Source organism: Hibiscus syriacus, unplaced genomic scaffold, assembly GCF_006381635.1.
Source record: "Hibiscus syriacus cultivar Baekdansim isolate YM2019G1 unplaced genomic scaffold, ASM638163v2 tig00112215_pilon, whole genome shotgun sequence".
NCBI classification, from domain to species: domain Eukaryota; kingdom Viridiplantae; phylum Streptophyta; class Magnoliopsida; order Malvales; family Malvaceae; genus Hibiscus; species Hibiscus syriacus.
Genome location: NW_024063268.1, coordinates 1,472,392 through 1,497,852, shown reverse-complemented (window position 1 = coordinate 1,497,852; position 25,461 = coordinate 1,472,392). Strand labels below are relative to the sequence as shown.

The 25,461-nt window shown below is 34.7% G+C and overlaps 1 protein-coding gene and 1 long non-coding RNA gene across 2 annotated transcripts; both read left to right on the top strand.

Annotated features, from left to right (window-relative positions):
• The first annotated feature begins 10,835 nt into the window (after positions 1–10,835).
• Positions 10,836–13,723, top strand: LOC120175775. Its single transcript, XM_039182339.1, has 4 exons — positions 10,836–11,160; positions 12,169–12,270; positions 13,246–13,422; positions 13,525–13,723. Exons 1-4 carry the CDS (start codon positions 11,014–11,016, stop codon positions 13,567–13,569), a joined length of 471 nt encoding a protein of 156 aa, XP_039038270.1. The 5' UTR covers positions 10,836–11,013; the 3' UTR covers positions 13,570–13,723.
• A 1,407-nt stretch (positions 13,724–15,130) lies between these two features.
• On the top strand, positions 15,131–25,057 carry LOC120175776. The gene is made up of 3 exons (XR_005521271.1): positions 15,131–15,254; positions 24,860–24,880; positions 24,963–25,057. It is a non-coding gene; the product is annotated as an uncharacterized LOC120175776 (long non-coding RNA).
• The last annotated feature ends 404 nt before the right edge of the window (positions 25,058–25,461 follow it).

Here is a 25,461-nt window from a genome sequence, read left to right as displayed (position 1 = left end):
TTCTATGTGCATCAGGAAAACGTTCAAGAACCTTTATACATAATAATTCTAAATTCAGATTTACTGCGAGTGATTCCATTACCCATACAATCAGGGGTATTCAGGAATATACTTTGAATTCATAGGATTTCAGCCCAATTAAACCAAATGAGGTATTCTGAATCTTTTCCTTCTGCGATACTTGCGTTTTCAAACATGACCGAAGTGATTTTAGATGAAAATAAAGAATCAAATATTCAAGTCATTTACAATCTATGACTATCGACCATATTATAAAACAACTCGAGTTACACAACTCTCAAGCTGATGCATGTCAACAAGTCAATTCATTATCCTTCTAGTGTATTCACTCTTTAATACCATAATGCAGATCCATAGATCATCCCCATAATCATCGCTGAATAGATCTCCCAACTGTCTTTATTTCATTTCCATGTTTCAATGATATCAGGAAATACGGACGTACTTGATTCATGGTTTATAACACATAAAGACAATTTATCATGTAAGTTCAATAGTATTTCCAGACTCATCCAAATCACTTATTTAATCCTCATTCATTGAGGTTATTTAGTTCATTTAACAATCATGTCTATTCTTGTTACTTTAGAGTTTTTCAGAGTAATTCAGACGTTTCTGAATTCCAAATACATATTGTATTTCCATTCAGTTTAATTTGGTCTTCGTGGTTTATTTGTCGAACAAACGTCCAATTCTTAATACTGAATGCGATCTAGAGTTGAGCTGAGCTGAATACTTCCAAAATTATCATCGAGCTAAACTTTAGTAGACGAACACACATTCAAGTAATATCTATGCCGTTCAAGTACTGACATATCATTAAAGTTGATCGGCTTACTTAAGCTGTGTTCCATAACTTTTTAAAGGTAGTCCAATACCTATGCTTATTTGGATTCCTTAATTAATCCAAGGCATTTACTTAGAATATGACACAAGGGTATTTTGGTAATTTTGGTATTCATTTTTATTCCATTTATTTCAGAGCTCGAAGATATCCAATCTTTCTTGAGCTTGGTGGTATTCTTGGGTTATTTTAATTACAGGGGTATTTTGGTCATTTTACAGATTCAGCGTATTTCAATCATTTCCTTCCGTCCGATCTTACTATTCAATTCAATCTTATCATTTATTTCAGTCCTTTCGAACAATTATGACAACAGAACACCCCGAAAAATTATTCTTCAGGTGTTTACTCATAACTCGGATATTTCTGAGTCAAGTGTCTTCTCAGATTTTACAAACGTAAAATCAGGAATTTTCCTGAACTAAGTCAGGATCTTAATAATCAAATTCGTACTTAATCAAGTTAAGTACAAATCCTCAAAGTATTTTCTCATTCAGGGTTAATTATGACTATTTTACCTCTCAAGGGCATTTCCGTAATTTCTTAACCAGATAATTTCAATATTAGCTTTTAACGAAAATAATTATAATTTAGAGATCCTATGATCAATTGCTTTACCGAACATTCTCTTATCTTGAAATGATTCCTTAATATAATTCTAATATCTTGCACAAACCTCTAGGGGTTAAAAACCGGTTATCCGTATTTCGTAAGCAAAATCTAGCATTTCTTAAGCACATCTGTAGTTTTATCATATCAATATATCCTTTCAGAGTTATTAATCAACTTCCAAGGACAATTCTTGACATCTTACAACTTAAGGGTATTTTCGTAATTTTACCCTACCAGAGTATTATCATAATTTCCCATCCAAGTACCTTTAACATTTAACCTTTGATGAAATAAACTATAAGTTACAAATCCATGTTGATTTCTTTATCATTAAGCACAGAACTTGTAATTTAATTATAACAATCCCTCAACTTTTTATAAAAATCATCTGAACCATAATCAATTACTGAACCCTTTTACCGTATTCAGATCGAGTGTAGAAACTAATTAACTACACAAATGAGACCAACATTATCTTAATCATGCATTTACCAATATTCACATGTTCCATAAAGCATAAAGAGGTAGTAAAGTATTACCTCGATTTTTATTCCATACTGATCGACAATATAAATTCCATTCGAACGCCCTCGATATTTAATTCAACTTCCAATAATTCCTCATATACATATTAACAGAAATTTTATAAAAAAACAGAGCTTAATTCCGAAAACCGGATCGAATCGGGTGATTAATCAGTGAAAACAGCTTACCGAATTTGAATTTAGCAAAACGGACCTCAAAATCGGAACATCAACAAAACCCAAAATATTAGTCTTAAATTCCAGCTCACCAACTTGATTTCTAGTTTCCAATCTTTTTCTAACGAACACGGATAATTTATCGTACAAATACGACTTCCAATAATTTTCTTTGCCATAAAAAATAACTTATTAGAATCTAATTAATAATTTGGAAACCCAATTTGCATAACTAAAAACTTGAGGAGCCAATAATATTTAATTACTAACATCATGGACTAAATTGATCTTATAACAACTATTATGTCATAATTATAACCACTTGGAAACTAAGGGACAAGGTAAAGATCTCACCAAACTTGGATGACATACCTTATGATTTACCCCTTTTTGCATGTTATCAACAATTCTCCACAACCCACGTGAATTCTTTCATTGCTCCCTTTTCACTTTCCAAAACCATGTGCACTCTGAACCAATTTACAATTATTTATTAATTTATTTATTTTCAAAATCTCCATTGATTTTTATCTACGAATTATGCTACACAAATTCAAATATCTCTCACCTCTCATCTTCTACGCAGGTTAGCCATGGACCTTATACATCATTCCTCTACTTTTCTCATCCCCTTCATTCCCGTCGACACCCACCGCCCTCCACTAACATACGCCCTTGTGATTCTTAACCAGAGCCATAATATAATCTTCCAGTTCAAGAACTTGGAGTTGCCGACGTCAAAATTAGGGGGCAGTATCCACACAGATTCGACGACCTCACTTCCAGGCCAGTCGTGACCTCAAACGACCGAAAAAGGCGGCAAAACTGAAACAGAGTTACGGCAGTAACAACCCTACGCTATCGTACCTCTTTCTTATCTCGTTAGTATCCTTCACCAACGCCAAGAGTATAGGTGGCACAAGTGGAAGACAAGTGGCATGGTATTTCTCAACCGCCGACAGTATTTCTTTCATGTCAAACTTTAATAAAATCACGACCTTGGTTCCGTTTGCGAGCTTCCCGATGGCAAAAGCTCCGAATCCATATATGTGGAAGATGGGACCGGTGCAGATATGAGTTTCCTATGAAGTGCGTTTGCTGTTTAAAATAGAATTTAAAGAACAAAACCTGGTTATGGGCTTGATTGATAAGCTGCTAAATTTAACCATAATAATTGTTATGGCCTTAGGTGTCCGAAAATGACATTTGGCCTAACACACCTAAATAATTATCACTACCAGCCAATATATATGTGGCCTTAATAATTGGGTTGTTACAATTCTCCCCTCCTTAAAAGAATTTCGTCCTCAAAATTCAATCATGTCACGTAATTACAGAAATAAAACTTCCATCAGTTCTTTCATATCTTTCATGTAGCTCTTATAAAAATACAGATCCTCCACTAATCCTTAACCAGTTGAATATACATTCTTATCAGAAATCTCTCTCATTTCAATAAAAGAATCTGAACGAAAATTCCCTTGAGTAATCAATTCAATCTTGGTCATGAGAATAGGCTCAAAAAGCAGCAGCATATCCAAATTTCATTTCTGGAGTCAAGTCAGAATTTTTCAGATAAATAACTCTCACATGGATTGTAAGGTACTTCACAGCGTTTAAACAGATGTTACTGGTATTTCTTTTTGTACAAGTATAGCCTTAACATATAGAAACTTTGGTTTACTCGCTACAGATAGGGACTCAGCCCTGGAGGTCCGGCTCAGAGAGGTACGATTGTAGTCTAGGGGCATGTACTGATCAGACATATTTTGACATTCGACCGGCCGGTCTATGATAAAAATTTTGACTCAAACCATAGCTCTGATACCACTAAATGTAACCCCTTCAAACCGATGCGGATAGCCCGATCTGATCTGGAGTGTCACATTAGGGTCACCGAAGCGACCCACTGTAAAAATAGCGAAAAATTTAAAACTTTTCTTAAACATGTAAAATCATAAATGATTTATTATTATTCAGAAATAAAATAGGTTTTTCAAACTCAAATATAAAACAAAATATAATCCACATGCCCCCTAATCACATGTACTATACTCTGCAAGCAACGCCGGAAGAACTCCCTTACTGATGTTGATAGATGTACTCGTATAATTCTTTTAACCTGTAATGGTGAGTAATAGAGTGAGCTTCGGAAAGCTCAGTAATACAGAACTACCAGATGATGCTACATGACATGCAGATAAATGGGAAGCCATAATTTCCTTATTAAATCAAATGTATACCAGTTGCAGAATAATCTGGGGTTCCATTAGTAGTTCATCGAGTAGAATCCATGAATCTCAATTTATAAGAAACCTTTCATACAGTCACATTTTCATGAGGTCGAATAGGATATCTAGTCTGTTCTATCAGTACGATAAAATCATAATAGGTACACTAATCAAATGATAGTTCAGCAAAATCCCATAAACCATACTGTAGTGGAGCTTTTTAAACTCGTATTTTAAACTATCTTACAAAAAGTTAAACTAAGGGAACATCTTAGGGCCTAAAAGCCTACCCAAGATAGATTTTGGGGCCGTGGGGCCTACCTAAGAACACATATTAGGGCCGCAAGGCCTACCCAATAATGATCTCAGGGCCACAGAGCCTACCTAAGAGTCACATTAGGTCCATAAAAATTTCCAGCTTGATCAGATCTGTACTTTACAAATTTGTATCTCCAAGATACAGTTTATACAATTATACAAATCCATAAGCCATCACCGTTAAGTCGGTGCATCCATAAAATAGTAACCATAGATTTTAGTGTACCACATATTAAAATAATAAAATAATTTTTCAAAATATAAGGAACACACTAGAGAATCCAAATATTTTTCAGATGTATTTTGTAGTTATCAATATGGATAACATGAACTTGTAAAAATTTGATCGTATTTCAGTAATAAGATCTTATTAAAGAGAATCGATTTCTAACCGATCTAATCAGACATTTCAAATTGATACTTTGGAATTCCACTAAGTTTCTATGTGCATCAGGAAAACGTTCAGGAACCTTTATACATAATAATTCTAAATTTAGATTTACTGCGAGTGATTCCATTACCCATACAATCAGGGGTATTCAGGAATATACTTTGAATTCATAGGATTTCAACCCAATTAAACCAAATGAGGTATTCTGAATCTTTTCCTTCTGCGTTACTTGCGTTTTCAAACATGACCGAAGTGATTTTAGATGAAAATAAAGAATCAAAGATTCAAGTCATTTACAATCTATGACTATCGACCATATTATCAAACAACTCGAGTTACACAACTCTCAAACTGATGCATGTCAACAAGTCAATTCATTATCCTTCTAGTGTATTCACTCTTTAATACCATAATGCAGATCCATAGATCATCCCCATAATCATCGCTGAATAGATCTCCCAACTGTCTTTATTTCATTTCCATGTTTCAACGATATCAGGAAATACGGACGTACTTGATTCATGGTTTATAACCCATAAAGACAATTTATCATGTAAGTTCAACAGTGTTTCCAGACTCATCCAAATCACTTATTTAATCCTCATTCATTGAGGTTATTTAGTTCATTTAACAATCATGTCTATTCTTGTTACTTTAGAGTTTTTCAGAGTAATTCAGACGTTTCTGAATTCCAAATACATATTGTATTTCCATTCAGTTTAATTTGGTCTTCGTGGTTTATTTGTCGAACAAACGTCCAATTCTAAATACTGAATGTGATCTAGAGTTGAGCTGAGCTGAATACTTCCAAAATTATCATCGAGCTAAACTTGAGTAGACGAATACACATTCAAGTAATATCTATGCCGCTCAGGTACTGACATATCATTAAAGTTGGTCGGCTTACTTATGATGTGTTCCATAACTTTTTAAAGGTAGTCCAATACCTATGCTTATTTGGATTCCTTAATTAATCCAAGGCATTTACTTAGAATAGGACACAAGGGTATTTTGGTATTCATTTTTATTCCATTTATTTCAGAGCTCAAGATATCCAATCATTCTTGAGCTTAGTGGTATTCTTGGGTTATTTCAATTACAGGGGTATTTTGGTCATTTTATAGATTCAGCGTATTACAATCATTTCCTTCCGTCCGATCTTACTATTAAATTCAATCTTATCATTTATTTCAGTCCTTTCGAATAATTATGACAACAGAACACCCCGACAAATTATTCTTCAGGTGTTTACTTATAACTCGGATATTTCTGGGTCAAGTGTCTTCTCAGATTTTACAAACGTAAAATCAGGAATTTTCCTGAACTAAGTCAGGATCTTAATAATCAAATCCGTACTTAATCAAGTTAAGTACAAATCCTCAATGTATTTTCTCATTCAGGGTTAACTAGGACTATTTTACCTCTCAAGGGCATTTCCGTAATTTCTTAACCAGATAATTTCAATATTAGCTCTTAACAAAAATAATTATAATTTAGAGATCCTATGATCAATTACTTTACCGAACATTCTCTTATCTTGAAATAATTCCTTAATAGAATTCTAATATCTTGCACAAACCCTCTAGGGGTTAAAAACCGGTTATTCGTATTTCGTAAGCAAAATCTAGCATTTCTTAAGCACATCTGTAGTTTTATCATATCAATATATCCTTTCAGAGTTATTAATCAACTTCCAGGGACAATTCTTGACATCTTACAACTTAAGGGTATTTTTGTAATTTTACCCTACCAGAGTATTATCATAATTTCCCATCCAAGTACCTTTAACATTTAACCTTTGATGAAATAAACTATAAGTTACAAATCCATGTTGATTTCTTTATCACTAGGCACAGAACTTGTAATTTAATTCTAACAATCCCTCAATTTCTTATAAAAATCATCTGAACCATAATCAATTACTGAACCCTTTTACCGTATTCAGATCGAGTGTAGAAACTAATTAACTACACAAATGAGACCAACATTATCTTAATCATGCATTTACCAATATTCACATGTTCCGTAAAGCATAAAGAGGTAGCAAAGTATTATCTCGATTTTCGTGCCATATTGATCGACAATATAAATTCCATTCGAACGCCCTCGATCTTTAATTCAACTTCCAATAATTCCTCATATACATATTAACAGATATTTTATAAAAAACAGAGCTTAATTCTGAAAAACGGATCGAATCGGGTGATTAATCAGTGACAAATAGCTTACCGGATTTGAATTTAGCGAAATGGACCTCAAAATCAAAACATCAACAAAACCCAAAATATTAGTCTTAAATTCCAGCTCACCAACTTGATTTCTAGTTTCCAATCTTTTTGTAACGAACACGGATAATTTATCGTACAAATACGACTTCCAATAATTTTCTTTGCCATAAAAAATAACTTATTAGAATCTAATTAATAATTTGGAAACCCAATTAGCGTAACTAAAAACTTGAGAAGCCAATAATATTTAATTACTAACATCATGGACTAAATTGATCTTGTAACAACTATTATGTCATAATTATAACCACTTGGAAACTAAGAGACAAGGTAAAGATCTCACCAAACTTGGATGACATACCTTATGATTTACCACTTTTTGCATGTTGTCAACAATTCTCCACAACCCACGTGAATTCTTTCATTGCTCCCTTTTCACTTTCCAAAACCATGTGCACTCTGAACCAATTTACAATTATTTATTAATTTATTTGTTTTCAAAATCTCCATTGATTTTGATCTACGAATTATGCTACACAAATTCAAACATCTCTCACCTCTCATCTTCTACGCAGGTTAGCCATGGACCTTATACATCATTCCTCTAATTTTCTCATCCCCTTCATTCCCGTCGACACCCACCGCCCTCCACTAACATACTCCCTTGTGATTCTTAACCAGAGCCATAATATAATCTTCCAGTTCAAGAATTTGGAGTTGTCGATGTCAAAATTGGGGGCAGTAGCCACACAGATCTGGCGACCTCACTTCCAGGCCGGTCGTGACCTCAAACGACCGAAAGAGGCAACGAAACTGAAATAGAGTTGCGACAGCAACAACCCTACGCTATCGTACCTCTTTCTTATCTCTTCAGTATCCTTCACCAACGCCAAGAGTATAGGTGGCACAAGTGGAAGACAAGTGGCATGGTACTTCTTAACCGTCGACAGTATTTCTTTCATGTCAAACTTTAATAAAATCACGACCTTGGTTCCGTTTGTGAGCTTTCCGATGGCAAAAGCTCCGAATCCATATATGTGGAACATAGGACCGGTGCAGATATGAGTTTCCTATGAAGTGCGTTTGCTGTAGAAAATAGAATTTAAAGAACAAAACCCGGTTATGGGCTTGATTGATAAGCTGCTAAATTCAACCATAATAATTGCTATGGCCTTAGGTGTCCGAAAATGACATTTGGCCTAACACACCTAAATAATTATCACTACCAGCCAATATACATGTGGCCTTAATAATTAGGTTGTTTCACGTGATATTGCGGTAGCACCACCGTCCGAAACTGATTTTCATGATTTTTGCGATGGGTAACGGATTCACACAAATAGCAGTATGTCGCGCCCGTAATTTAACGGGTAACGGTGAATTGCGCCGATCACGGGACGCTATAAGCGCTATTCCAACCGTGATTTCAACTGCATTGGTGATCATTACCTAGGGCGAGGAGAACCCTTGACTGGCTTCTGCCTGTATTTTCTCCAAGAATAATCATCGGGAGGAATATCGGCAAGCTTGTTACTGATTGATGGCTCCTTGATCGATCTCTTCACTCTATGTTTCCTGATGAGGAATGGAGCATAACCAATTGAGGAGAAGAAAGGTAAAAGAAGGACTATATCAAACACCTTCTATTTGAAAGTAAACATTAGTAATTATTGAAAAAAATGAAATTCTAACCTCTTTTTTGGAGAATGGCATCTACTGCTACTATTTCCACATTTGATACTGCCATCTTCTCCCCTACCAAACACTTTAGTCGATGACATGGTAGGTGTGCAGCTAGAGTCAAAGTGAATTATTTTTTTTGTTTCAGACAATGAAATCGGGGAGGAGGAAGGGGGAAGGGAGAGTTGAAAGATGAAAGGTTGGGGAAGGGGAGGGGAGGGGAGTTGGTTTATTTTTTTATTTTTTAAAATATAATTTTAAAGGATATATTAATTTGACATCTCTCCCGCTTTTAGAATTTATAATTTAATCCCTAGTTTAAAATGTAAACTTTAATTTTTATTTATTTAATCTTAATTTCAGTAATCTAAATTTCTGCAATTTAAATTTTACAATTTTATTTTAATTATATTAATTTAGTCATTTTAGGGTAAGTTGTGCAACATTTAAAAACATTCACGACCGCGATACCCGCAATGACATCCGTTATGTCCGCAACCGTGATAAACGCGACGCGATCGAAAACATGACCGCGAATGCTATTTAAATCCCTGATCCTGGCCCTCCAACGATGGCTTAATTGAAGGCGATTAGAGATGGTATCTTACTTTGTTTTGTATCGAATTGGTCTGTCAAGGGTAGGTTGATCTTGGAGTGTGATTGCAGGAATATTGTTGAGTGGATTAAGGATCCATTGATGTGCCCTCAATTCTATGAGATTATTGTTAAGGAGATTGCTTGTTTGGTGAATAGTGGTGAGATTCTATTGAGGGTGATTAACAGAAGTGTCAATTGTAATGCAGATGAACTAGCCAAAAAAGGGATTGGGTAACTTTAGGGTAGGGTTTGGTTGTGTAGAAGTTTGATGTTTAACTTTGTTTGGTGCTCTTTTGCTTAGTATGTAAGCTGTGGGTCTTTAATTCCCTATTATCAATAAATTTTGAGGTACTATTTTATCCCTTCCGCTTTTTACCAAATACCTCAAGAGTTTTAGTAATTATGAAAGGGGTTTTTAACAAGACTTCCAACTCTTATAAAAAAAACTCTTCAATAGTAACAGGATCGTTCATTGTCTCTAGCTCTAAAGCCAATTTATTATGGTCCCACATTATGGATCAAGTCACCGGATGATTTGTAGGAAAACCTTCTTAGCACCGCTTCTTCCCTGATTGCTACTTCTTTCTCACGAATGACCTATGGTGAACAAGTGGAACTAGTTTATGGAATGTGTTAGAGAGAGCCTTATATCCGCTAAGAGTTGATTCAATCTGATTCCTTCCTAAAATAATAATTAAATAATTGATGCCAATAATAAACTGATCTCCCAACAGTGCCATATTTGTTCTTTTGATTCCTTTCTTTTGAATTTCTAGTCTGCTTTCTTCCTGTAAGATTTTCAACTGTTGTCCTGGAAAATTAATGACATGAAGAAAATAGGAAAAAATGACTGGCAGAAAATCGCACCTTATTTGGTTATGGAAACTAAAACTAAAAACCAGAAATTTTGGCAATTTCCAGGGTATTTCAATATGTTCCATGCAACTCAAAAACTTTAAAGATATTGATAAAAGTGGTCTCCATGCGGATTTCTTGATCAGGAAGCCTAAGTTTTCAAATGCGGCTATTATCAATGAACCTTAAGCATTCATTTGTCACATCTATTCTACACTCTTTCTAGTTTCATATGTGCCCTTGTTTCTTGTTTCTTCTGCATGTATATGCAACATATCTCCTTGTATCTGGTTACATTTTGTGGTTGATGGATTCATTGTTTTTACTATTTTCAGAATGTGTGGAATAGTGACCTGATAATTTTTTTATTGAAGTCTTACATTTCTTATGTTCCTTGTTGTTTTTCTGTAGGTATCCGAAGAACCACTGGTGTATCCAATGCAGCTGGTGGCAAGGATACAATTGCAGGCATGCTAGCTTTGCTTATGGAAGAAGTTAGAACACTGTGGCTTGTGAGTGTGTTTATGTTCGGGCAATGGTGATCAAGGGATTGATTTGGATGCAAAGTCCACATGAATCATTTGATGAACTAAAATCCATTATTGCATCTGAGCTTTCTGACCCAGCTTGGCCAGCAACGCTTTTGAATGATGTTTTGCTGACGTTGCATGCCCGTTTTAAGGTACAAAATGGAAACAACTTATAGTATCCTTCTGCTCCATCGCAAAAACTTTTTAAAGCTTGATTGGCAAATATTTTTTTCTTTTAAATGAAGGCCTTCTTTCTGTTCACCAATCTCTAACAAATTGGGGTATGTGATAAGCGAACTTGTGATTACCTTACATTATTAAGAATGTGTTTCAGACTTGTTTGTTTTTGTATTGCCTATATTCCTGTCCTCCACTCTATTTTTCTCCTCCACAATCTATTTTCCTCCATTTCCATGAGTTAGGTCTTCTTAGTCTTTGACTTTTTTGTCTCTTAGTTAATAAGCATCATTTAAAATGATGAATGAACTGTAAAATTGATGAATGGCTACCTTTCATGACATGGCAACTGACATGTTTCTTTTTTTTACCCAGTTAGGTATGTCACACGTCAACTTAACTGCAAACGATGTAAAATAAATTCTAATAGTTTTTGTTAAAGATTCTTCTGAATTTATTACTCATATTTCTATTTGACAAAAATAAAACTAATAATTCACCTAATCAATGTAATGATGATTATTGACTGAGGGGTTGAAATCACATTCAATAGGAATCTATGGACTTAATTTATTGAAATAAAGAAAAGGACCAAAATTCATAAATTTGTAACTACAAGGATCAACACATGCTTAAACCGTTTCAAAAGTAAAGCTTTCAATATTTCTTTAGCATTAGGTAATCTGGTTGGACCTTGTGGACTGTAATTGGAATTACGCGGCATTGTCTTGGGGTGGTACCTCCCTTGAAAGCATTATAGGTCCTACCTAGTTTAGAGTCTGAACATTGGCTTGAGGTGAATGAATGTTGGCAAAGGGTTACCTGTTATATAATCCGATAATAAAAAAAACAAGTTTATTTGTTTGTATGCAGTGCTCTGTCCGTGTCCCTAAAACTTGGAGGTTATATAGATTCGGTACTAATGCTGAAGCAGAAATAATTTCAACATGTACATATAATGTTTTAATTCTTTGGTTTACCAGCCTACACCAGATATGGCTGTCACTCTTCTTGAACTTGCAAGGATCTTTGCTGCTGAAGTTCCAGGGAAGATCGATGCTGATGTTTTACAACTTCTTTGGAAAGTAAGTTTCCTTTCCTTCTTCTTGATAATAGATTGTGTACCTGTTGTTTTATCTGCCTTTACCTTTTGGACTGTAAATTGCTCATGTTATAACTAGAACTTACTCAAATAACATATTCGTCATAATCATTTAAAATGTCCCAATTTTTGTGCTCAAATTTGAATTGACGAAATTAATATCATCAATCTAATAGTTGTATAATCTGTTAACTTGTCGATTGGTAATACCTATTGCTGGGCTGTAAGTTCTAGTTGGCATGAAAGAGTTACTTGCTAGGTTAATGGATGGAGTGCTTTTGTACAAATTCCAGGTTTCAGGACATAAATGTGACTTTTCGAATTGTTGGGACAAAAATAATATTGGGGCCAAACTTTACCAGAAGTGCATTTATAGTACTCTACGCGCGTATTATTATTTGCATTTCCACTTTTAGTTTCTCCTATCCTTGCACATTCAAGTTTTTGTCTTTTATGCACTTGCTTGTGTGCTTGTAGGTCACTTTTGCTTAACATTGGAATTACAATTAGTATTTATTTAAATGAGTTTTCAACCTCGTTACCTGTTCATTCTTAAGTTCTGTACTTATTTCTTACTTGAAAAGTAAAAAACCAGCCTGCTTTTTTAGGCAGAGAATATCAGAAGTAGAATTTAACTAGGCATCTTTTCCTTAACCTTTATCTCATAAGAAAACTTATCTTCTGAAAAGATAAAACCTAATCCCAAGTAAATTAGAACTCAGTTTAAGATGAACAAAAACTCCGTTTCTAATAGTTTTTTAAACCACGGCAGCTTTCCACATATACATCAGTTTACACTATATATGACTACCATAATTTTGTATCAGGAAGAAGCGTCTATTAGTTAGAATTTCAAAAAATTTACATACCAACCACTCAGAGTAGACTTGTGAAATGCATGTGACAGATTGAGTTGTCATCTCCGAACATACTGATTAAGTCGTTGTTATGTTATTAGACTTGTCTTGTTGGAGCTGGTCCTGATGGGAAACACACAGCATTGGAAGCAGTCACTATTGTTCTAGACCTTCCGCCCCCACAGCCTGGACCAATGTCTGGATTTACATCAGTAGACAGGGTATCTGCATCTGATCCAAAGTCAGCTCTAGCGTTACAGAGATTGGTCCAAGCAGCTGTAAGAATCTTTTCTGTTAAATTAAATTTGCATTTTGAGTCATTTTTATGCTAAAGTGAGCTGCTGTTAGGTGTGGGGAAAATGCTACCTATGCTGCTTCAGAATATGCTTGGGAGTCTGCTACGCCTCCTGGTACTGCATCGATGATGTTAGATGCGGATAAAATGGTTGCTGCTGCCAGCTCCCGTAAGCCCACTCTAGTAGGTGTATTGACTCGACTCCAGAGGTGTGCTTTCAGTGGTAGCTGGGAGGTATGAGTTTCAATTGATGTGTTTCTTCTGTGATTGAGTCTTTATTTCCTGTAAACATATGCTACTCTGTGCTCCTTTTCATTGACATTAACTTAGGTGTGTAATTAGCTTTGGAAGGTAACAAACCGTCACGGTTTAGGGAGCATATGCTAGTAAATAGGAAGCAGTTAATGACTGTTCCTATTTCTTAGGAAAAATAAATCCTAATGTATCAGTTATGGAGCTCGATTCTACAAAGTAGAAAAGTAACTAAATAGGAAACAGCTAACGACTGTTCCTATTTCTTAGGAAAAATATATCCTAATGTACCAGTTATGGAGCTCGTTTCTACACTTTCCCTTCTCTTTATCCAAACAAGGCTTACGGTTTTCTATAATGTTGCACATTGCACTGCAGCTCATTTGTAATACGAGTGTAATACATGCTTATGATTTACCACCGTCAATGGATCCAAGCAATGGTTACAGATTTTCTTGCTCCCCTAATCTTAAAGAATTACTCTTATTTACATAGAACTTGAACAAATATGTGGTCTGAAGTAGAAATAGAAATACTTAAGTTTCTAGAACACATTAGAAAGGTAATATACAAATATAACCCTCAACCATAAAATTAGCAATTAAACCCTAACAGAAATAAAACTTTAAATATATCAGTCCCTCGATTAGTTTCTTTGTCATGCAGGACACTAACTTGTATGATATCTGTCTGATCATTTTTCTTGTTTCTGTTAGATGCTTTAACATGCACTAGAGTGGCATGTGTTCATTTTTAAAGCTCAGCATGTTTCTGCCTCAATCTTCAATGTTAATGGCGCTTTTCCTTATGATTATGATTTGATGAACTGAAGACGGGTATGTCCAAATATTTCTATATTTTTCTCTATATTTGGAGGGCATCCAGCTGTGTTGGACAGGTCTGATATAGGTCCAAAATATGTCCTGCTCATATCAGTATGCAGCAAATCTATTTGCTGTTGAAAGAATGATTTTCATTTTATTGTTGGAAAAAATGCTGTAGAAAATAGAATTTCTAGGCATGTGGCAGTAAAACTATTTGGTTAAGCCGATTCCATTAATATTTGAATAAATGGAATACCCTTGAACTGCTAAACACATGCACATGTATTCATTGTAAATAATTGTTTCTAGTATATTAACTTTGCTGTAGTTTTGTTGATTGATGTGAGCATTATTTTTGTTCGATATGATCCTTGGATATGTTCTTAGTGTTTGTTGGCAATGGCCTATGTGTGCTATACATTATCATGTTCAAATTTATTTCAAATTTCAACGTTCTAGAGTGATGTTGCTCTAATTTATGTATTTCTGTATTCTTCTTATTTTGTATGAACATATTAGGTTCGCATTATTGCTGCTCGAGCTCTTACAACGGTAGCAATCCGGTCTGGTGAGCCATTCAGGGTACAAATATATGAATTTTTACACGCATTAGCACAGGTTGGTGTGTAGTCTCAGTTATCTGAAATGCATCTTAGTAATGGAGAAGATCAAGGAGCCTGTGGTACAGGACTTGGAGTTCTAATAACTCCTATGATCAAAGTTCTTGATGAAATGTATAGTGTTGAGTTAATCGAATGACGAAATTGGCCAAGAGGGGGGTGAATTGGCAATAAAAATTTTGTGGAAGCTTTTGCAGAAAATTGAAAGTAATTGCACAGCGATTTACAGTGGTTCGACTTTCTCAAACAAAGTCTACGTCCACTACCTTAGCTATCCACACTAAGGATTTTCCAACAAATTCACTAATTTGTTCTTTCTTTTGAGGCCAAAGAGATAACCTTACAATTCCCTCAAGAGTATACCCCAACTCTTGAGAACACTCTTTTCTCAAAGAGAAGATTACAAATTTGCAAACTTACAAGAAAACCTCACAAGGTAAGATGTTTGCACAATTCTAGAACAAAGAAAAGAACACTCAAAGATGAATACAATTGAGCACAAAAAGTGTTCTTGAAAGCAAAATGAATATTGAATGAAAATAGGCTTGAAATGCTCAAACTTGAGGTTTGATGCTTTCTCTTTGATTCTCTCTTGATTCTAGTTGCTTGATGTTTCTTGTTGTTGATCAATGGCTTCTAAGCTTGCTTAAATACACCTTGGATCACTTCTGAACGTTGGGGATAATTAGAGAAGATATTATAGCCGTTTTAGTGTGAAAACATTTAATAAAACAGCTTGGAGCGTGGGGGGAATCGGTTCCCTCTCATAGGGAATCGGTTCCCTAAGTGTAAAATTCAAATATTTCGACCGTTGAACAGGGGGGAATCGGTTCCCTCCGAGCATTCTGGAAATCTCGGAGCCAAACCATTCAAGGGGGAATCGGTTCCTCCTATGGGGGGAATCGGTTCCCTCTGAGCAATCTGGAATTTTTGGCTTTGAATTGGTTCGAAATACTTTGTAAAATTATTTTGAAATTGTTTTATGATTAAAACTTAATTTTACACTTAAGTAAGGATTAAAAATAATTTTTGAAATATTTGGAGTAATGTTTTGATATTCGAATAGTTATATCGAATATACTTAGAAAATCATTTGGAAAATCTTAAAATCCATTTAACCTTAATTTGTTATATCGAAATATTAAAATGTTTCAACAATCTCCCCCTTTTTGATATAACAAAACATTTTCGTAATTTTAAGATTTTTGAAATCAAGTTTTGAAATTTACTCCCCCTTACTTTAACACTTCTTCAATTTGTTATGTAAAAACATTTAACACCTTTTCTTCTCCCCCTTTTTGTTAAATCAAAAAGACATTGTAAAACAAGGTTTTGAAATTATTTAGCCAATTGATTTATTAATTATAAGCTTTAGCTGCTAAGATCACAATCAAAAGAGAGATTAGCCATTAGTTTCATAAATCAATATTCATAAATAATGTGATATGGCAAAATTGGTCATATTGCTAATGATAATGTAAATGATGCAAAAATGAATAAAACACCAAACATATAAGTTCACACCATTCATAAATCCAAAATCCAACAATCCACAAAATCAAATAATTCAAAATGTTGAAACAATATTCATTTTGTTCAAAGTTTTAAAGATAAACATAAAATTAAGCATCCGGATCGGTAGGAGGAAAACGGGCTCGCATAGCGGCCATCTCGTGTGTGAGTTCATTGATACGAGCGTTGGTTGATTCATTGTTTGCACGCATCTCCCGAAGAATCTCTAATTGTTGAGCTCCCATTGTGGATAAATGAGACTCCATAGAGGAAAAGCGTGAGTCCATGGTAGCGTATCGGAAATCGAATGTCTCCATAAAGGATTGAAAATATGGAGGCATTTGATGCGTTTGTTGTGCTTGCTCCTCGGGCTGCTCTTCGGGCTGATCAGGCTCATCTTCGGCTTCATCGATATCTTGCATTAATTGCTCAAGCTCGGGATCTTCGTCAGCTTCGGGTGGAGCTTGTGAAGAACTAGCTCCCGGAGTAGAAGATCGAACCCATTCACCGGTTTCTTTGTCCTTTACCCATCCCGCTCTCGTTAAGGAAAGAAGATTTATTTGTTTCTTAAGAGGAAAAACGGCATCTAGACCGACTCTAAGCCCAGCTTTGGAAAACAGATTACTCAAAAAGCAACCGTAAACTAGAGATGAACAGTGTTTCTTGTTAGGAACAAGATTTACGGTTTCAACAATTTCAGCAAAAATAATCTGAGGTAGGTTAATTTTAATACGGTTTTCGAAATAATGTAACCACCAAAGATCCAAAGCTCTAAGAGTAGAATAACGACCTCCGGATGGTCGAAACCACCAAGAAATCATTAGATGAAGAAAACGCTCATGTAGGTCTAAGACACTCGCACTATCTCTTCTTTTATAACGAAAACCTAAAATTTGTTTTTCATTCGAAATACCATCATTATCTAATCCAAATGTATTGGCTATATATGCCGGGTCAATATATAAGAATTATCCTAGGAGGTAGGAACGAATTCCTATGGTTTCGGTTTCAGCTTGGTTTTTAACACATACGGTATTAGAGTAGAATATACGAACAAGTTGATGGTAAACGATGGGTTCAAGATCAAATAGTTTATCAAATTTCCATACTTGTAAAATGGGAAGATATTTAAAATTGATAGCTAACATAGCTTGACGAGAAGGAATACGTTCTTCCCGGATTTTGTAAGAATCGAAATATTGATAATACCAAAATCGGTGATTTCTAGACCCAGGATGATTAAAACACGAATTTTGAATAGTCAAGTTAGGATCAGTGGGATTGGGATTAGAAATTGGAATAGAAGGAGGATTTGGAGGTGGATTTGGTTGACGACTAGAACGACTAGATGAAGACCTAGGACGTTTAGGATTTGACATGGTGAAGGAAATCGGAATAGATAGAATAACCTGCAATTTTAAAACAAATGTATGCAACTCAATTAATCTCAAAACTCAATTGAGTCCTCAATATTTCAAGGTTCTCTAAATCAATCCTAATGGGCAAAGTTTTTGAGAAACTTTTGAAAAATATGGTTTTGAGAAACAATATATGTATAGTTTTCATAATAACAACATAATTTAATCAAAACACAATAATTTGAAAAATAACATTTTTTTTTATTTCGAAAATTAAAAAAAAATTGAAAAATTCTTGTGTTTTTGATGAAATTAGTTGTAACATCTAGTTTCTAATCACTAAATAATCAATGCCCGATCACTATTTCAACCTAGAACTAATTAAAACTAATCCTATGTTCAAAAATAATGAAATAAAGAGTTTAGAAAAATTACCTTGAAAGATGAAGATTGAGGGGATTTAGATGTTGTTTGCACGACTTTAATGATTTCAACAGGTTTAGAAGATGATATATGAAGTAAATTCCGATTAATATCGTCGATTTGAGACAAAAATGGAGATTTGAGGGTGTAGAAGGTGAAGAGCGGCGGAAGAGAGAGGAAAATGAGGGTTTGGGATTTTGGGGGTGTTCTGTCGATTTTAACAGAACCCCAGGGGGGTATCGATTCCCCTGTGGGGGGGAATCGGTTCCCCTTCAAAGGGGGAATCGGTTCCCTCAAGGGGGATCGATTCCCTCTGCACCAAAATGCTAAAATTCGATTTTTTAAGCACAAAATGCTAAATTAATCTTTTCTAGTGGTATTGGCAACTCATATATCAAAAATTAATTATGTTCAAACAATTAAATTAATCTTTAATCGATTTTTGAACATAAAATTAATTTTCACTAAGAATCACAAACTCCCCCTAACTAATAGCAAGAATGCAATCAAAAATTATTATTATAAGCATTTTTTCAAGATTTATTAAAAGTGCTAAAATTATTTTTAAACACTAAGTGAAGATAGGTTGGTCAAACCTAATTCTCTCCTAAGTGTCCAAAATCTTTCCTTGTCTAAGGGTTTTGTAAAGATATCCGCTAATTGGTGCAAAGTATCAACAAATTCTAGAACTACATCTTCCTTAGTGACATGGTCTCTAATGAAGTGATGTCTTATTTCAATGTGCTTAGTTCTAGAGTGTTGGATGGGAGTTTTAGTGAGACAAATAGCACTAGTATTGTCACACTTGATAGGAATGGTACCTACTTCAATTCCATAATATAAAAGTTGTTGTTTCATCCATAAAACTTGTGCACAGCAACTACCGGCTGAAATGTATTCCGCTTCAGTTGTGGATAATGCAACACAATTTTGTTTCTTTGAAAACCAAGAAATCAACATATTTCCAAGGAATTGACAAGTACCGGAGGTGCTTTTCCTATCTAATTTGCATCCTCCATAATCCGCATCAGAAAAGGCATGCAAGCTAAAGCTAGAGTCTCTAGGATACCAAAGTCCTAAACTAGGAGTGTCCTTAAGGTATCTAAAGATTCTCTTAACAGCTAGTAAATGTGATTCCTTAGGACATGATTGAAATCTAGCACATAAGCAAACACTAAACATAATTTCCGGTCTACTTGCAGTAAGATAAAGCAAAGAGCCAATCATTGACCTATATAATTTAACATCTACACATTTACCTCCTTCATCTAAGTCAAGCTTTGTTGAAGAGCTCATTGGAGTGTTATGAGGTTTCCCATTTTCCAGTCCAAACTTCTTGAGCATATCTTTGACGTACTTAGCTTGATTAATGAAGATGCCATCTTTTCTTTGCTTGATTTGGAGTCCCAAGAAAAATGAGAGCTCCCCCATCATGCTCATCTCAAACTCACTTTGCATTAGCTTAGAAAATTCTTGGCAAAGAACATCATTAGTAGAACCAAATATTATATCATCAACATAAATTTGAACTACTAATAAATCTTTACCTTTTCTCTTTAAAAACAATGTAGTGTCAACCTTTCCTTTTAAAAAAATCTTTTTCAATTAAAAAATTTGACAATCTTTCATACCAAGCTCTAGGAGCTTGTTTTAAACCATAAAGAGCTTTTGTCAATTTTAAAACATGATCCGGAAAATTTGAATCTTCAAAACCTGGAGGTTGTTCCACGTACACTTCTTCTTTTATAAAACCATTTAAAAATGCACTTTTAACATCCATTTGATATAATTTAAATTCATTGAAACATGCAAATGCTAATAACATTCTAATTGCTTCCATCCTAGCTACGGGAGCGTATGTTTCATCATAGTCTATGCCTTCTTCTTGAGTATAGCCTTGAGCAACAAGTCTAGCCTTGTTCCTCACTATATTACCACTTTCATCAAGTTTATTTCTAAAAACCCATCTAGTACCTACAGTAGATTTATTACTAGGCCTTTCAACTAATGTCCATACTTTACTTCTCTCAAATTGATTTAATTCTTCTTGCATAGCCATAATCCAATGTTCATCTTTTAATGCTTCTTTGATGTTCTTAGGCTCTATGCATGAAATAAATGCAACATAATTACAGATATTTCTAAGAGAAGATCGAGTAGTTACCCCTTTTGATGGATCACCTATAATTTCACCATCCTTGACATAGTTGTACTCTCTTGGAAAAGATATTTCCCTTTCTTCAATGGTTGGATTCTCGAGGGGATCATGAGTTTCCTCATCTTTTGTTTCTTCCTTTGATGATGATTCTCCAACGTCATGTCTAACGTCATTTGCTTGTACAATACCTACATCATCATTAACAGAAGAATCCTTCCTCGGAAGGGGATTATCATCGAAAACAACATGTATAGACTCTTCTACAACTAAAGTTCTTTTATTAAATACACGATAAGCTTTAGAATTTAAGGAATAACCCAGAAAAATTCCTTCATCACTTTTAGCATCAAATTTACCAAGATTTTCTTTACCATTGTTTAAAACAAAACATTTACATCCAAAAGGATGAAAATAGCTAATGTTAGGCTTTTTATTTTTGAGAATTTCATATGGAGTTTTCTTTAAAATTGGCCTAATCATTACTCGATTTACAACATAACAAGCGGTATTTGTGGCTTCCGCCCAAAAATATTTTGGCAAATTATTTTCACAAAGCATGGTTCTAGCCATTTCTTCTAAAGTTCGATTTTTCCTCGCAACAACTCCATTTTGTTGAGGGGTTCTAGGTGCTGAAAAATTGTGGCTAATACCATTAGAATTACAAAACTCAATAAATCCAAGATTTTCAAATTCAGTTCCATGATCACTTCTAACACTAGTGATAGAGTAACCTTTTTCATTTTGGATTATTTTTGAAAATGTGATAAAATTTTCTAATGCTTCATCTTTAGTACTTAAGAATAGAACCCAAGTGTATCTAGAATAGTCATCTACCAAGACAAATGCATATTGTTTTCCTCCCAAGCTAGTAGTTCTAGTTGGCCCAAAAAGATCTAAATGGATCAATTGTAATACTCTACTAGTTGATACATCATTAATAGATTTAAAAGAAACTCGTTTTTGTTTTCCTTTAGCACAAGCATCACAGATTTTATCATTATCAAATTTAAGCTTAGGCAACCCTCTTACTAAGTCTCCTTGAATTAACCGTTGCAAAACACTCATACTAGCATGACCTAGTCTCCTATGCCATAACCAACTATCATGCTCATCCTTAGCAACTAGGCATAAATTAGTCATATCAATATAATCTAAATGCACCATATAAATGTTTCCTATTCTATGACCAACAAGCATAATCCGATTAGATGCAATGTCAATAACTTTACAACCATTAATTTCAAACAAGACATTGAATCCCTTATCGCATAATTGACTAATACTCAATAGATTATGCTTTAATCCATTCATATATAAAACATTTTTAATTTGTATGGAAGAGGTATTACCTATTGTACCAATACCTTCAATGTGACCTTTTGAATTATCACCAAAAGTCACTTCTCCTCCATTTTTGACGTTAAGCTCTATGAACCGGCTTTTGTCTCCGGTCATGTGTCTTGAGCATCCACTATCAAGGTACCATGAGTTTGAATTTGTTTCCCGTGCCTTGTAGCAATGCTCCTTTCCCTACAAACATAGATTAATTTTTGATTTTTGGTACCCAAATTCTTTTGGGTCCATATTCATTAGTTTCCAAAATCCTAGTCCCCTTAGGTATCCATTTGTGTAGGATATTTTTATCTTTAGTAGTAATGAGTTCTTTAGGAACCCACACACTTCTAATGATTTTTCCATTAGAGGTTCTTTGGGGACCTCTATGATTGTAGTTTCTAAAACTTTTTCTAACAAAGTTGGATTTTGAATTTCCACCTTTTTCAAAATGTTTTGTTTCAACTTTATCAAAAGAAGTTTTAAGATCATCAATTTTCTTTTGATGATCATCATTGATCTTTGAAAGTAAATTTTGCAAATCTAAATTTTTCTTTTCAAACTCTTCTAGTTTGATTTGCAAATTTTTGATTTTACTTTCAAGATCGTTGTTGGTTTTGGATATGAGTTTGTTTTCATTTTTCAATTTTGAAACATCATTTTTATATTTTAAAAACAATTTCTCATAATCCGAAGCCAACCCATTGTACTCCTCAAATAACTCATCATAAGATAAATCATCAAAATCGGATGAGTTAGAGGTTACCTTAGAATCTTCCCCGAATGCCATCAAGCACAAGTTTGCTACTTCTTGTTCCTCTTCATCGGAACCTTCTTCATCGCTCCATGTAGCCACATGAGCCTTGTGCTTATTCTTTGATTGACCCTTTTTCTTCAATTGTGGGCAATCATATTTGACATGCCCCGGCTTTTTGCATTCATAGCAAATGATTGGGTCCTTCTCTTTTGGTTCATTTTTGAGGCCTTCGTTTTGTTTGAATTTTCTTCCTTGGTAAGGTCTCATCATTTTTCTGAACCGTTTGGCAAACAATGCCATTTCCTCGTCATCATCATCATCATTAGAATCACTCTCATCTTTTGTGGATTTGAGAGCAACTCCAATATTTTTCTTCTTCTCCTTCTCCTTTGGTGTCTCTTCAACTTTATCAAGGTCCACCTCATCTTCAAGCATCATCTCATGAGTGAGGAGTGAACCGATAAGTTCTTCAAGAGTTAAGGACGATAGGTCCTTAGACTCGATGATTGCCGTCTTCTTTGATTGCCATGATTTTGGGAGGGAGTAGACTAACTTCCTCACAAGCTTTTCATTTGAGATGATCTCTCCATATGATTTGAGACCATTGACAATCGTTGAAAATCTATCCGTCATAGCTTTGATGTCTTCATTTGGTTTCATCCTGAAATTTTCATAGCTATGCGTTAGAATACTAATTTTTGATTTCTTTACCTCATCGGTACCTTCATGTGTGACTTGAAGCTTGTCCCATATTTCTTTGGCGGTTGTACACGATGAAACTCTTCCGTATTCATCTGGTCCAAGAGCACAAAAGATAATATGGATGGCTTTGGAGTTGAGCTGGAACATTTTTGTATCTCCTTCACTCCACAACCTTGGATGAGTGATAGGCTTAATGTATCCTTCTTCTACAGCATTCCATGCTCCCATGTCACTTGCTTGAATGAAGTACATCATTTTATTCTTCCAATAGGCGTAGTTAGCTCCATTGAAGAAAGGAGGTTTGTTGACGGGCATCGAATCGAGACCGGAGTCGAAGTTTGAAGCGGAGGCCATTGATGACTTTAATAATCGATATAACTCTTCCCGAATTGACTCAAGAGGCGATAAAACCTTCAAATGAGTTAGGCTCTGATACCAATTGTTGAGTTAATCGAATGACGAAATTGGCCAAGAGGGGGGTGAATTGGCAATAAAAATTTTGTGGAAGCTTTTACAGAAAATTGAAAGTAATTGCACAGCGATTTACAGTGGTTCGACTTTCTCAAACAAAGTCTACGTCCACTACCTTAGCTATCCACACTAAGGATTTTCCAACAAATTCACTAATTTGTTCTTTCTTTTGAGGCCAAAGAGATAACCTTACAATTCCCTCAAGAGTATACCCCAACTCTTGAGAACACTCTTTTCTCAAAGAGAAGATTACAAATTTGCAAACTTACAAGAAAACCTCACAAGGTAAGATGTTTGCACAATTCTAGAACAAAGAAAAGAACACTCAAAGATGAATACAATTGAGCACAAAAAGTGTTCTTGAAAGCAAAATGAATATTGAATGAAAATAGGCTTGAAATGCTCAAACTTGAGGTTTGATGCTTTCTCTTTGATTCTCTCTTGATTCTAGTTGCTTGATGTTTCTTGTTGTTGATCAATGGCTTCTAAGCTTGCTTAAATACACCTTGGATCACTTCTGAACGTTGGGGATAATTAGAGAAGATATTATAGCCGTTTTAGTGTGAAAACATTTAATAAAACAGCTTGGAGCGTGGGGGGAATCGGTTCCCTCTCATAGGGAATCGGTTCCCTAAGTGTAAAATTCAAATATTTCGACCGTTGAACAGGGGGGAATCGGTTCCCTCCGAGCATTCTGGAAATCTCGGAGCCAAACCATTCAGGGGGGAATCGGTTCCTCCTATGGGGGGAATCGGTTCCCTCTGAGCAATCTGGAATTTTTGGCTTTGAATTGGTTCGAAATACTTTGTAAAATTATTTTGAAATTGTTTTATGATTAAAACTTAATTTTACACTTAAGTAAGGATTAAAAATAATTTTTGAAATATTTGGAGTAATGTTTTGATATTCGAATAGTTATATCGAATATACTTAGAAAATCATTTGGAAAATCTTAAAATCCATTTAACCTTAATTTGTTATATCGAAATATTAAAATGTTTCAACATATAGTGCACAAGATGACCTAATCAAGTATGAGTTTAGAACTTCCTACTTATTGTAACTTTTTTTGGGGGTTTAGAATGATTAAAAAATTATTCTTGCCCATAATCAGGGAAATACGAAACCATGATAATGCAAATAAAGAATGGAAAGATGAAGAGCATAAGAAATTATTTGAAACCCAAGAGTGGTTGTTGGATCTTGTTTCATTGTTTGTTATGTGCCACGAGTAACGTATCTCCCTTTGGGGTCAATAAGGTAAACCTTGTTACACCTTTTTGTAGTGTGATAGAAAAAGGAAAAAAAAGCAAATACTTTGTTTAAACATGCACAACATCAAAATAGAATTTTAGAGGCGTTTTAAGCGCCGCTAAAAGCACTCGCGGTGATAGGAAAAATGCCGCAAGAAGCGCCAGCCATACCAGTGCCGCTAATGTTAGCAACGTTTGTGGAATAAAAACGTCTCAATAGGTCAAGATATATAGCGGCATTTTTGGAACAAATGCCGCAAAAGGTCGAGATCTATAGCGGCATTTTTGGAACAAACGCCGCAAAAGGTCTGATCTATAGTGGCGTTTTTGGAACAAACGATGCAAAAGGTCGAGATCTAT